General features: G+C 41.5%; 1 protein-coding gene across 1 annotated transcript; it reads right to left on the bottom strand.

The window, feature by feature from the left end:
- Positions 1–686: 686 nt before the first annotated feature.
- Positions 687–14,483, bottom strand: NSL1 (NSL1 component of MIS12 kinetochore complex). Its single transcript, XM_068936516.1, has 6 exons — positions 14,268–14,483; positions 13,900–13,984; positions 10,530–10,660; positions 5,807–5,861; positions 2,844–2,911; positions 687–2,219 (listed from the first exon to the last, which is right to left on the bottom strand). The coding sequence occupies exons 1-6, from the start codon at positions 14,481–14,483 to the stop codon at positions 1,941–1,943; spliced, it is 834 nt and encodes a 277-aa protein (XP_068792617.1). The 3' UTR covers positions 687–1,940.
- Between the last annotated feature and the right edge of the window lie 43 nt (positions 14,484–14,526).

The following is a 14,526-nucleotide window of genomic DNA, read 5'->3' on the forward strand; positions in this document are numbered from 1 at the left end:
TTCTTTCAAATCCCATGCAGCCTGACTGTCCCGCAGTCTCCTAGCTAAGTGTTAATATGCATTGTAGGATAAATTTATTAATTCACTTATAGGTCTTAAATCCACAGTGTTCTCCCTTATTTCTTAAGACATTTGTCTCATATTGGCCTTTTCAGATGGAACCTCTTCAAAGAAACATGCCTATTCCTTATAAATCCTAGCCCTTTTTTGGAACCTGCCTATCATTATTCAGAGAGAATGTCAGGTTATCTTTCTATTAACACAGAAAATGCTCAAATACCACGATGATAGACATATAAAATCGTGCAGTGCTCAGCTCAGTATAGAAACATTCAAATTGAAGAATATATGCGGATCTTAACGAAGAAAGTGATGGTTATGATTTTCAATCCAGCAAGGAGCATTCATACTCAAAGAAGCTAGAACAGCAATCCACTGTGTGAAAAACAGTCCCGGTCCCACGTTCCACAGCTCTGCAGTTCCAGCCCCTCACACATCCTGTCCTCTCTTACATTGGAGCCTTTGTAGCCCTGAGATTAATAACAGTTGCGAGTTCAAAGGCACTAAAAGGAACTACTTCAGTTACTCAAGCCTGAATTTAACACAGATGTCTTCTGAAGTGCTAGTACACTAGCTGTTCAGTTACCACCTATGCCAGGATTAGAACAGACAATATGATCTGAAACTTTGATCTTTCTTAATTGATTTAATTTGCTTTGTATAAAAACATAAGTTCATATATACAAAAGCGATCTGAAACAAATATTTACATGTGATTAAATATACAAAATCTCAGTACAGATGCTCAGCTTTTCAAATCTAATGATAGTAAAATTTGTCACACATTTTCTTGAAAAGTTTCAGTCTCGTAAATATTAAGTTGGACCACCTTCTTACTTCAGTACATTTCATTAAAAAAGCTTCTCAAAAAACCTCAAATTGCTGTCTGAGTAAACACACATTAGACATGAGTATATACTGCAAGCATATGCAATCATAAGCTAGAAAAAGTTATGAACGGTTAAGGCATGCTGCTGAATTTAGTACTACTGTGCAATTGTTTAGGTACAAATGTGTAAAAAAAAAAAAGGGTAGGATAGCTCAACTTAATACTATTTACTGTTACTCTACACTGATTTTAAAAGTTTAGTCAAATATCACAAATGCATACATGAACCAAGTCAATATCCTGTAATGCATATTGTCCAGGAAACCCCCAAGACGGCATACTTGGATTACATGAAACGAAAATATCTGATGAGATGTGTATGGCCCACCCTTGTTCAGAATAGCATATATGTATGTATGTAAATATATACAATTATAAAAACTCCAAGTTTAAACAAACATGACTATAAATAAGTCCAGCTGACCTAAATTCAGGAAAGGTCTAATAGCAGGGACCAATTTTACACTTACATGTGGATTTTCTAAAACTGTAACAGCACACTAAAATAGTGTTTTTAATATGCTCCAGCGTGAAATTCTTTTTTATTCACTTACTAAAGAAAATAGTCACCCAAATGAGTATAGATGAAGGTGTATTCTGAGAACTAGATACTCTCCAACCTCTTTAGACACATGCTTAATGTAAATGAGCAGTCAGTGGGCTACAAAAAGACTGCCCACATACATGAAGCATGTGCAGAACTCTTTGAAGCATCAGGACCCACGCTGAGTCCTGCAATAAAAGAGCAAGAAGTGAGAGTTAATCAGTAAATATACTTGCTGGATAGGTGCTACTGATACGTTTAGGCTTTCATATACTAGTAGTGCAATAGTAAGAAGAGAAATATTTAAAAAGATCAAAGACTAAATAATTAAGACAGTTCTTATGGATATCACTGAATGAGAGGGGAGAAGAAGGCTTAAGAAAAATACTGAACACACTGAACAAGCATACAACTGAGTTTCAAATCTGAAAATAGTAAATGAGAAATTCATGTGCTGAGAGTAATTTTCCTCCGGCGCAGTGGATAACGTCTTGCTTGTGGTGAATCTGCAGCTCTCTTTCTTTTCAAGAAAATGTAATTATTTTTACTGGCATCAGTGTCTGTTGGTGTGACTTCTACAGGTGATATGAAGTTTTGCATATTATTTTCCTCCTTTGCCTTACAACCAGCAAAGACTTCTTGCCGCAGCTTGCAGAGTTCCAAGGTTGGTTGCCAAGTTAATGCTTGGGAAAAACCTTCCGCTCTTTCTATTAGTGCTGGGAGCGACTGCAAAAACAAACCCAAGCATCTCAAGTTACACGGGAAAAGTAAGGGTTACAATGAACCAAAAGTGTTAATTAGAATCTGACATGCACAAAAGCTTCAGCATCTGCAGAGATGTACCTTAGGATGATGGGTGAAGGCTGAGAACTGAGAGAACTCAAAGTTACCAGTCAAACGGTGACAAGTGTCTACAGCCACAGGTCACGTGAAGAGCGCTGTATAGAAGTTTAAATGCTCCTCCATTTCACCTTTACGCTGAATAAATATCAGAACACTACAGTACATGTCTAAGCTGGTACCAAAGTAATAAGTGTCATGTGCTACATGATGTTGTACAGTTCATTTCAGAAGATGTTTTACTTTTTCAAATGCCGCAGGTTCTGAAATCTCTCTAAAAATATTTTCTATAGCCCACAGGGCAATCTTCCTTACTCCCGGCTGAGGAGGGAACGCCTTATAGATTTATCTTCAGTAGTCCAAACCTAAAGGAGTTCTTGCTTCAAAAGTACATGCACAGGCCTTTTCGTATAAAATTATAAACTAAGATGAGTTGCAACTTGTGTTTGATGACATTATCAGATCAAGAAAGGAAAAAAAAAATCCCCTTGGAGTACACAGAGATCTCACCTTCATTAGGCCGCTGATCTGTTTGGATGCCGTTTCTGCCACCTGCTTCAGCTCTGCCATGTAACCATCTACAAAACAAACAAACAAACAAAAAAGTGAACTTCTGAAATGTAACCCCTTCCCCCTTGCTTGCTACTGACTTCTTAATTTAGACAGAAGAGTAGTAGAGTCCTGTATAAATATTAAACCTGTGGCACACCCCTTTCACTTGCAAAACCATCTACAATGCAAATTACATGTAACATTATAGCTTTGGGGATGACAGCTGATGTATTTTATCTTACTATTATTACTCTTAACCACTAAATATGCAATAGTGCCTAGAAGTCTCGACTATAGCAAGCCACAAAGTTCTTTGCTCAGAAATCCTACAGGCTAGACAAAACACAAGCAGCAAAGATAGTATTTGAAATAAAGCAAGAGAATGCTCACCAAAAAAAAAAAAAAAAAGAACCCACCTGTTTTGATGATTTCAAGCTCATGTTACATTTGATAATAATGTAAGAAATAAGGAGGATAAACACAATTGTGGAGAAAATGAGATGAAAGAAACCCACTTAAGAAGGGAAAAAACCAAATCCTACACCTCCAGCTGGGTAGAAACAGTCAGTTTTTATATTAAAGGCCACATTTTTTATATTAAAGGCCCAGCTTAACTCAGCAAGCGATAACACACAAAAAAAGGACTAAGTATAAACAATAAGAACTGTATTAATTCTGTTGAGTTAATATGAAAAAGAAAAGACGTTTTCAGGGACACTGAAGCAGGCAGCAGGTGCAGAATACTGTGGAAAAAAATGTCATACTGATTGCCGTAACAACATAAGATCATCAGTACAATATATATTTCTGATGAGTACAAAAGTTGGAAGCAATTTACAAGCAATAACAATTCTTCCATTGAAGAGTTAAGCTCTTATAAATTATACAACAACCCAACCAAGTTTGCATGTTCTCTGCCATTTTTCAGTACAGAGTTCTCTGCAAAGCTACAACACCAAAAACTTACTAGCAGCAGATAAGCAAGTGTGCTGCTGGGAACTAACTAATCTCCACCTCCCACTCTGATTATTCCTCAGTAGGGGTTCACAAGCCTCTGCAGTAGAATACAGCAGTCGATGGTGTAGGCACTCGTAATCCATTGTGCAACAAAACACAGCACTTTGTCTTCAGTCAATCTCATTAGCGCTACCGAAGATGATTTAAGTCAGTCACCATATTCTAGCGCAGCGCCTTAGTGACCTCCTGCTGAAACATGAGTAAGTAGCAAGAGACAAAATTTTGTTAAACTGTCTCTCCACGTGCGCAATGTACTGATCAGACATGCCTTAGGAATGCATAATCCATGTACGGAAATGAACACTAAAATGCACCGTGATTCAGTGTTTGGAGGGAAAAATAATCAAACAGCAGCCTGTCTAAATACACGGCAGAGGCTTCTGAGTGGACACACTCTAAAAGAAAAATATGTCCACAAGGAAGACTTTTTTACAATAGGGTACTGAGATTAGAAAACTGGTGATCCTATGAAGCTGCAAGGAAGGAATTAGAAATAAATAAATAAATAAATAATTACTTGGATTATTCCAGATATACAGAAAGACCGATACACAGTGAAATGAAATTTGCCCGCCGGAGTTGAGTTTTACATGGACAGCACTATATTCCTCAGTGTTCAAGGCTTTCCAAAACATAGGGAAATGAAAAAAGGAAATGAAAGGTATTGAGTAATCTAAACATTTTTGGTTTCTGGCCACTGTACTTGCTAAACTGGGATACATAAACTTCCCAAAGACTACATAGATACTAAAATTCAGCACAAACTGCACGTTATCTGGTTAGGACTTCACTGTTACCCAACCTAAAAAGGCAGTATCTTAGTGCAAGCTGTTAACAACTGTCAAGTAGCATTTTATTCACACCAGAAAAGCACAGATCCAGACACCAGAAACTGAAAGAAACCCAAATATGAAGTGAAGCTCTTTACTGCTCCTGTTGGCTGCTTTGCTGCACGGGCTGGCATTTCTGGAAGCAATGTCTACTACTGCTTACAAAGAGGAAACGGTGCCTAGAGTAAAGTCAGATCAGCAGGCTCAGACCTGGAAGCTTAAGCTTTGCCTCTCAGACTTCATTTAACAACACTGTTTGTTACACCGGCTTTATGTTATGTGCAGTAATCCCTAGTAACGGTTCTGTAACCGCATTTTTCAACTTCACACAGTGTTGGTAAACTCTGTCGTTTTCAATAGTTACGAGCAGGCAAGTTAGAATTTGCCATTTCTTAAGGCCAGCCTCATAAAAGCACAGCCCATTCAGGAACTGCAATATTTACTGCTCTGTTCCAAGAAGTTTGTGTAACGAATAACCTTTCAAAAGCACCTAACAAACTTAGGGCAACGTTTACAGTTATGTTTCTTCTCCAGCACTTACAAATTGCACAAACAGGATAACATTTCATACATACTATAACAATAAGGAGACTCAACGCTACCATCACCCAGTACTGAACAATCTCCAGAAGAAACTGATAGATAGGAATAGAGACTGAAACATTTCTAGTACTTATGTAAAAGGAACTTAAGACCTGCCAAAGTTTAATGTCAACGATCCATCTAGTTCCACATCTTGTCTCCACCAGCGCTCAAGGAAAGCGGTAAGAAAACCTGTTGAAGGTAATTATGTGACAATCTTGATGCAATACCTACACAGCGGCCAGCTCTTGCCTTCAAGTACAGTGCATAACAGCAAACAGCATTTAGAACAAGAGAGTTGGATACAAGTTAATAAATGGATGCAGCAATATACTGAGCTATGACTAACTTCGAGCTATTTTGCTGAAGTATTTAAACTGTCAATGACTCTAAATAAATTTAAAGAACAAAAACTTTTGAAACATTAACAGCTAGCCAGTAAGGTAGGTAGTATTCCCTCAATACAGCTGCCCTCCACTGAGAAATCTTTACCTTGAGAAGGTCGTGATCGTATCTCTTCTGGCGTTACGACAGGCTGGTAGAGCTTCTGCATATTAACAAAACAAAACAAACTGAAATATCTTCTTGCTGTAATATATATCTAATGCCTACGTAGCAGTTAGAACAATGGAGAAAGGCTAATGGAAGGAGATGGTGGAATTATTTAGATAAAGAGTAAACTGTATGCATTTTTTAAAGATGCTCAGTTACTGGAAATAGTGTTCTGGTTAACATAGTCATTAAGCTCACTGCGCACAAGTCTCCAAAATCTACTGTAGTTTGGAAAATTCTAATTATTAATGCACGAGGATTTCTAAGCTATAATCCAGACATTTTGGATGAAGCATTGCCATCTGCTGCACAACTGAGGAAACAGAACTGCCGTGACTTCTAAGGAACCATTCACAAAACTGGTACGCTTTCACAGAGCAGCAAACTTGAACAAAGGGCACATTTATACAAAAAGCGAAGAAAAAGAAAACTACTTTAAATGACTATATTATTTCTCTGCATGTATTTATGCATGAATGAGAACATTCTCCTTCACAAACGAGGCTCTCTGACTCTTTGGCCCCACTATGCAGCTTGTGACTTGACATCAGTTGATCGTGACAGAAACGAAGTTGTAATGTTTAGCTTTATTCAAGGTGGAATCATAAGTAAGAGGCTACTGGGGAAAGAAGACACAAAGCGAAGACAAGGGAATGTAAGTTGTATCATCTTCAAGTTAAATATTTTTTTTTCCACTTCAAGAGCGGCTCCTCATCCTTCTTGAGCCAAAAAACATGAGGAAAATTACTTATTCCTCCTTGTAGTTGAATCAGAGCAAAACTTTCACAGTTCGTATAGCAAGTCTACAGTAACAGCTCCAAACAGAAAAAAAGAACGTTGCTTGCATTAGCTCAAACGTTACAGAACTATCAGTTGAAAAATTCCATGAGGAGGTCTTGCTCTGGCAGTTGTAGGGAGATCATGGCACTAAGTGAGCGGTTCTCTCCAGTTAAACCTCTGTTACACACAGCATCTTCATAGCAACCTCTTATGTCTCAAAAAACACGCATCTTGAGTAGTTAGGGTCAAAAAAGAACAAGAAAACGCCTCACTCAACAGGGAAACCACTACCAGGTACACAGAAATAGCCGAGAGGAAAAATGAAGTCATTTACAGAGGTACACTAGAAACTGCCTATATTTTGCAGACACTTAACTAAAATAATCATCCAGTTGTGTTGTTATAAAAACTGAATGGGTCAGCAACAGCAAAAAGGTAGGTTGAGAGGCATTCTAAATACTCATTTACTAAATAACTCATCTACTCTACTAGTAGAGCATAATTCTCCTTTTGCAAAAAGATTAAAAGCTCTTATTAAATCTTCGTGTTGTACAATAGCAAGCTATATGTTTGATGATTTTTTTTTTGATGTACTTGATATAGTGCCGATACATAGAGAGATCTCAAAATGCAATATATGTTGGGAAGTATCCAAGACTTAAGACAATTTTTTTTTTTTTAAACTTTAAACTGTAAATCATCTATGCTCAGCTAACCTAAAGAGTTATTTACCCTTTGTCAATTTTAGTCCTTAGAACAACAGAAGCTCTTAAACTACTTGCTAAAAAAATCCCCCATCTTCTTTAGTACAGAATCAGAATAACCGAGGCTGGAGAGACCTCTAGAATATGGTCTAGGCCAAGGCCTGCTCAAAGCAGGGTCAATAACTTGAGCAGATTGCTTAGGCTGCCTCTAGTCAGGTTTTGAATATCTCCAAGGATGCAGACTCAACAGCCTCACTGGGTAACCTGTTCTAGTGTTCAACTACCTTCAGAGTAAAAAAGTTTTTTTCTTATGTTTAGGTGGCATTTCCTGTATTTCCATCTGTGCCCATTTCCTCTTGTCCTGTCATGGGCACCACTGAGAAGAGTCCGGCTCCATCTTCTTTACTCCCTCTTCAACAAGTATTTATGTACATTGATAAGATCCCTTTCCTGAGCTTTCTCTTGAGGCTGAGCAGTTCCAGCTCTCTCAGCCTCTCGTCATACATCAGATGCTCCAGTCCCTTTGTCATCTTTGTGGCCTTTCACTGGACTCACTTGGTATGTCCACGTCTCTTTCGTACTGGGGAGCCCAGCACTGAATCCAGCACTCCAGATGTGGCCTCACCGAGGCTGAGTAGAGGGGGAGGAATCACCTCCCTCAATTTGCTGGCAACTCTCTGCCCAATGCAGCCCAGGATGCTGTTGACATCTGCCACAAGGGAGCATTACTGCCCACGTTCAACTTGTCCATCAGGACTCCCAGGCCCTTCTCTGCAAACGTGCTCTCCAGCTGGTCAGCTCCCAACCTGTCCTGGTGCACGGGGTTATCCCTCCTTAGGTGCAGGACTTTGCATTTCCCTTTGCTGAACTTCACAAATTTCCTCTCTGCCCATTTCTCCAGCCTGTCGAGGTCCCTCTGAACAGCAGTACAGCCCTGTGGTGTATCAGCCACTCCTTCCAGTTTTGTATCCTCTGCAAACTTGCTGAGGGTGCTTTCTGACCCGTCATCTGGGTCATAAGCAAAGATGCTAAACAGTATGGGTTGCAGTATTGACCCCTGAGATACACCACTGGTGCCTGGCCTCCAAGCTGGAATTCATACTGATCACAATCCCTTGAATCCAACAGTTCAGCTGTTTTAATCCACCTCGGAGTCCGCTTACCTAGTCCGTACCTGATCAGTTTGTCTGTGAGGATGCTATGCGAGAGAACGTCAAAAGCCTTGCTGAAGTCAAGATAAGTAACATCCACTGCTCTCCCTGCATCCATTGCTACACACCTCATCATAGAAGGCCATCAGAATGGTCAGGCATGATTTCTGCTTCATAAACCCATGCTAGCCTCTCCCAATCACTTTCTCGTCCTTACTGTTTGGAAATGGCTCCCAGGATTGCCCCATCACCTTCCCAGGGGTCGAGGTGAGACTGACCGACCAGAAGTTCCCTGGATCCTCCTTCTTGAAGACAAAAGTAACATTTGCTTTCTTCCAGTTCTCAAGAACCCCCCTCAACTGCTATGACCTTTCGAAGATAATTGAGAGTCGCCTCGCAATAACATCAGCATCAGCAAGCTCCCTCAGCACTTGTGGCTACAACCCATTAAGTCCCATGGACTTGCGTAGGTCTAGTTTGTTTAAACGCTCCCTAGCTTGACCCTCCTCTACCAAGGGTAAGTTTTCCTAGCCCCAGACTTTACCACGGGTTCCAGGGGCCTGCATTTCCTGGAGGACAGTCTTACTCATAAAGACTAAAGCAAAGAAGGCATCAAGTACCTCAGTCTTTCCCCATATTCTCTGTTACCAGGTCTCCTGCTCCATTCAGCAGTGGGCCTACATTTCCACTAGTCCTCCCTTTGCTGCTGATTTACCTATAGAAGCCCTTCTTGGTGCCCTTCATGTTCCTTGCCAGATTCAACTCCAGGGGGGCTTTGACTTTCCTAACCTAATCCCTGCATGCTACAGCACCCCTGTAGACTACAGCATTGTATAATGCTAGCCTTTCTTTAGCAATTCTCCTCTAGCAAGGACGCCGTTCATTTATGCATGCATTCCCATGCCTCGAATTTGAAGAATACAATTCTGAAGTCTTTACTGAGGCAGAAATCTATGGAAACGCAGTAACAGCTTGCCTGTGGAAGGTACAACACATACAAGGCATAATTAAGAGAGGAGGGAAAAGAAAGTACTTCTGGATCCACGTGGCAAATGTACTTACCTGCCATCCCATCTGGAGCCTCCGAACAGAGGGCAGTAAACCACCTCACCTTTGATTACAAACACAAGTACACGCACTGAAACAGCTCAAACAATGTAGGTGAATCCTTTTAAAGACATCCATGCCTTTCACTCCTAGATTGAGCTGATTTTTTTCTCCAAAATCATATTAGAAACTACTAACCAGCCACTAAAGTAATAAAGTTTAAGAATACAGTCAAAGGACAGATACTAAGAAAGGTACTTCAAGAGATGGGAAGAAAATGGCAGCTTTTTAGGATGACAACACAGATGACAGAAATAAAAGTTGGTTCCTGGTTAATCCACAGGTAAGCCAAAGGCAGACCTAGCACAGCTGCCAAAGTGAAATTCAGCACCCAAGAATGTGACTGGGCTGCTTCATGCCAGTAGTTATTTTAAGCTCAGTGCCAAAAAAAAAAAAGAAAAATTGCTGCACCTACTCATGATTGGCTTTTTTTTTCCTTCTTTACTGAACTTGCTTATTCAATGTAGCTATTAGCTCAACAACAGGGCTCAGGAAAAACTCAGATATCTTTAAAAAGCCATACGCCACACAAGATAACATCTACCTATATCTCATAACATTTAGTAGTTCAACAGCAGCCTTCAGCCAAGGATTTCAGAAACCTTGATTTGACAAGATAAACAGGTATATACTAACTTCTAACACACCAGTCATCATGTTGAAGCAACCTGCCCAAGTAAATTGCTGACCTGTGCTACAGCCTCAGTTCACTCACACTTCACAATACTTCGTAGCAATCCTCAATTTACTGATGAACAAATTAATGCAAATTAATGCAAAGAAATGATTTTGTAACATGACAAAGAAACAAAAACAACTGTGGAAAGGAGCTTATGGGTCAACACTTGGTGAATTCTCCTAGCTACTTATGGCCAGCAACTACTCTGTGCAAAGATTTTCTGAAAATTGTAGCTTACTCACCAACATCTCTTGCTCCCCTTTCATGGTTTGGATAGCATGCATCAGTATCTTTTTAGGCCACTGCTTACGCTTTGTTGTTGTCTCTACTATAAGTTCATCAAACTGATCTTCAAGAATTTTGATGTTCGAACCTAAAATCAGAAGCATGCAAAGTTATTACAAGAATGCTCCTACCATTTTTTTCCCTTTGAGACAAAGTTATAAGGAAAAAGCTTTAGATCTGAAATAAGAAATCATGCACGATTATCACTGAAGATGAAGGCATCTCTCCTGGATCTACTTGTAATGCGAAATGGAAATTGGAACACAACTTGCTGTTGACCAATTACTTTTTAAGGAAGAGAGTAGGGTGAAGCTCTGGGGAAAAAAAAAAAATCCAAAGCATTTTTCTGCGTGTTCTGAAACGGTGAAGAGAAGAAAGACTCACAAAGGAAGAACTGTCTTTTGTGATAACTTGTTTTTTCAACTGTTTTTTCAACTTGTTTTTTAAGCATTAAACACATTTACTGACCAACTAGAAGCCTAAATGATTGTATATCATATAGATAACAGACATACATTTTAATGTTAAGATTTGTCTGTGAATCTTCAACATACTATACCACCTTAATGAAACTTGGCTCCCAAAAATATTCTGCATCCTGAGGCCGTCATAATTACTAGACATGTACAGCCCGTAAAAAATAAAATAAGTTTGCTTTCAACATCTGACACCTACTAGACATGCCTGTATCAGGTAGGAGCCAGCTTTTATAGCTTTTTCTTCTGATCATAAAATTGCCCAGAACATATTTCCACTTGCTGATTGAAGTGTTTTGACTACTGTTACTCTACTTCATGTACTCAGCTTCTCCAAGACTGCCATTAAACTTAACGGTTTTTAAAGCTTAAGATATTATTTTCATATTGATTTACTTTTGCAGATCCCTTAGAATTAATTCACTGGTCCCGTTAATGTGCTGAGCACAATTTGCAAGCCACCCAACCTACTGCTAAAGAATAGGTTTTGAGCTCCCTCTCTTGGCCAATCTGTGTAGCACCAGACGACTGCAAACCTCAAAGGCAAAATCAAGACGGCGTTTGTTTAGCGGTGTTTTTTGCAGGAGGAGTGGTAAATCACCATAAAATCTTCAAGTACAGAGAGGAAAGGCTTGGCCTACTGGTCCACACAAACACCAAAAGCATGAAACAACAGAGCACTTGGTGATTCAAACTGGATTAAGATCAGATATAAGCACATAATTAAAATCATGTCAAATTACAGAGCACAATACAGTGCTTACACCTGCTTTATACCAGTTGCAGGAAGACAGCAGTATCTCAGTGGGCACAAAGCTAGACTATATTGAGGATAACTTACTGAAAATAATATCTATCAGGACAATGTATGCCTACTAAGAATTTTTGAATAAGTTTGAAATAGTGATGTGAGGCTGAATTGGTTCAGGATTTTGCATCATGAGACCAACGCATTTTTGACCTTTTCATAGGTCCAACGCGGACTTGATATCTCAAGGGGCCAAAGTTCAGTGACGTTTTAAAACCCACAAAGTGAAAGCAATAGATAAACATTTCACTCATATATATCCATATTAAATTAGAAACAAATTCCCCAGGAAAAGTGTTTTCAGGATGATCTGAATTGAGATTTTTTTCCTTTTAGGAAGAAACTCTTGGATTCTGAAGAAAATGCTATGTGCCAGATATACAATGGGAGCTTCATCACTCAAGATCTGCAATTGTAGCAGCTTTCTGAAAAAACCTGTTCAAGAAGCTCTTCTCCCACAGCCAGTTCAATACGCAACTGAAGAGCATCAAGTTATAGGCAAAGAACATCTGACACTAACATAGCTGAATCAATGAATCAAATAGGAATTTTCTTTGAATGGCATTTTAATCAAGAATCCCCATTACTATCAGCTAAAAGATGCTCCAATTATAAACTTTTACTTAATTAGTATATGAAACAGTAGCAACACGCACACTGCTAGTTCTCTTGAGAGGAAGAGATGTTGGCTTCAGCACAGAATCACTCAGGCTGGAGAAGCCCTCAGGAGGTCTCTAGTCAAGCCTTCTGCTCATAGCAGGGTCAATATCAGATTCAGACCTAGTTGCTTAGGGCTTTGTCCAGTTGGTTCTTGAGAGCTTCCAAGGATAGAGATCGCACACACAACGCCGCTGGGCAACCTCCTCCAATGCTTAGTTATCCTCACAGTGATTTTTTTTTTTGGTTATGTCAAAGCAGAACCTCCTGTTTCAATTTATGACCCCTATTTCTGTTTCTTCCTCTATGCACTTCAATGACAAGCCTGGCTCTGTATTCTTGGTAACTTCCTCATAGGTCTGGAACGCTGCCCCACATTCTCCGGGCTAAACAAGCCCTGTTCTCTTAGCCTCAACTCACAGGGCAAGTGATCCAGCTGCCTTGCGATCTTGACAGCCTCTGCTGAACTCGTTCTAGTTTATCAACATCCTTCCCGTACGGGGAAGCCCAGCACCAGGCACACTATTCCAGATGTGCTCCAACGAGCACCAAATAAAGGGGAATAATCACTTCCCTGGATCTACTGGCTACCCTCCTGTCAAGATAGCCCAGCAAGCTGTGGCCTTCATAGCTGTCAGGGCACACTGTTGGCTCACAGTTAGCCCAACCAGGATACCTACATCCTTTTCAGCAGAGGCAGTCAGTTCCCATCCTGGGCCACTGCCGGGGGTTATGCCTTCCCTGGTGCAGGGCTTTGCTATTACCCTTGTTGAATTTCATGAGGTTCCAGGGGCTCATTTCTCTAGCCTGTGTAGGTCTCTCCGAATGGCAGCATGCCCTTGAGCGTTTCTGACAGCACCTCACCGTGATTTGATGTCATCTGCAAACTTGACGAAGGCCTGCTGTAAACCTTCTAGCAAGACAGCTGCCATTAAAATTGGTTAAACCTTAAGTTTTTCTATTTTAACAGGAGATACTTTGGGAGTCTCTAAGCTATTCTTCCTTAGTGTTTTTAAGCAGCTCCTCAGAGTTATTTAGATATTGTAACGGCTAATAGTTGGAAAGTGTGCCTAAAGACCTAAAAGAATCTGGATATGTCAAACAGAACGACGACCTTCCAAATAAAGCTGTCTTCTCTGTCATTTGCTCTTGAATACAAGTCCCTACACTTTTTGGTTACCTTTCTGTTAATTTATGAACACTGATGTGCGCGCACTGTGTTCCTGCAGCGCAGCGCTTCAGTTCGCATCCGAGCTCGAGTTCAACCTTATCTGCTCCACGAGCACCGTTATTACCACAGAGAGCGGGAGGAAAAACGGCCCAATGAAAAAGTTCATTACCGTTCGGGGGGGGGGGGGGGAGACGTTAACAAAAAGCGACACCTACCGCTTTGCAGTTCCGAGTCATCCGAAGTCTCCTCCCAGGGCTGCCCGTTAATGGTGATATTCTCCTGTACGGCTGTTTCGAAGTTCTGCAAGACATTTAAAGGTTTAAAAAGTTACGCTCCGGGCACTCGCACGCAGTGCTTTCAAAAGCTGGAAAGACCCTTCCCGTCTGAGAGCCACGGCGGGATGGGCGACCGGCGGCGGGGGAAGAGGGGAACAAACGAACGAGCCGCCCCAAATCAGCGCTGTGCTCAGCTCTGCCTCAGCGCCGAGGCCGAGGGAAGCCCCAGGCCTGGACCAGGCCCCTCAAAGAAAGCGGCACTAAGCGCCGCGCCCCGCCGCCCCCCGGCCCGCTCCCCGCCGCCTCACCCAGAGCGCGTCGCCCGGCGCCGCGGGCCCGGCGGCGCCGCCCGGCAGCCCCTGGGCCAGCGCCCGCACGAAGGGCGCGCACAGCGCCACCGCCTCGCCCACGGCGCGCCGCGAGCAGCACCGCACCCGCGGGTCCCGCCGGGCGGCGGCGGCGGTGGCGGCCGGGCTGGGCAGCGGCCCCGCCTGCCCCAGCGGCAGCGCCGGGCTGGCCGCCATTTCCCGCCTCGGCCGAACCGAAAATGCCGGCCCCGGAAGCGGA

The sequence above is a fragment of the Struthio camelus genome, chromosome 3 (assembly GCF_040807025.1).
Source record: "Struthio camelus isolate bStrCam1 chromosome 3, bStrCam1.hap1, whole genome shotgun sequence".
Classification (NCBI taxonomy): Eukaryota; Metazoa; Chordata; class Aves; order Struthioniformes; family Struthionidae; genus Struthio; species Struthio camelus.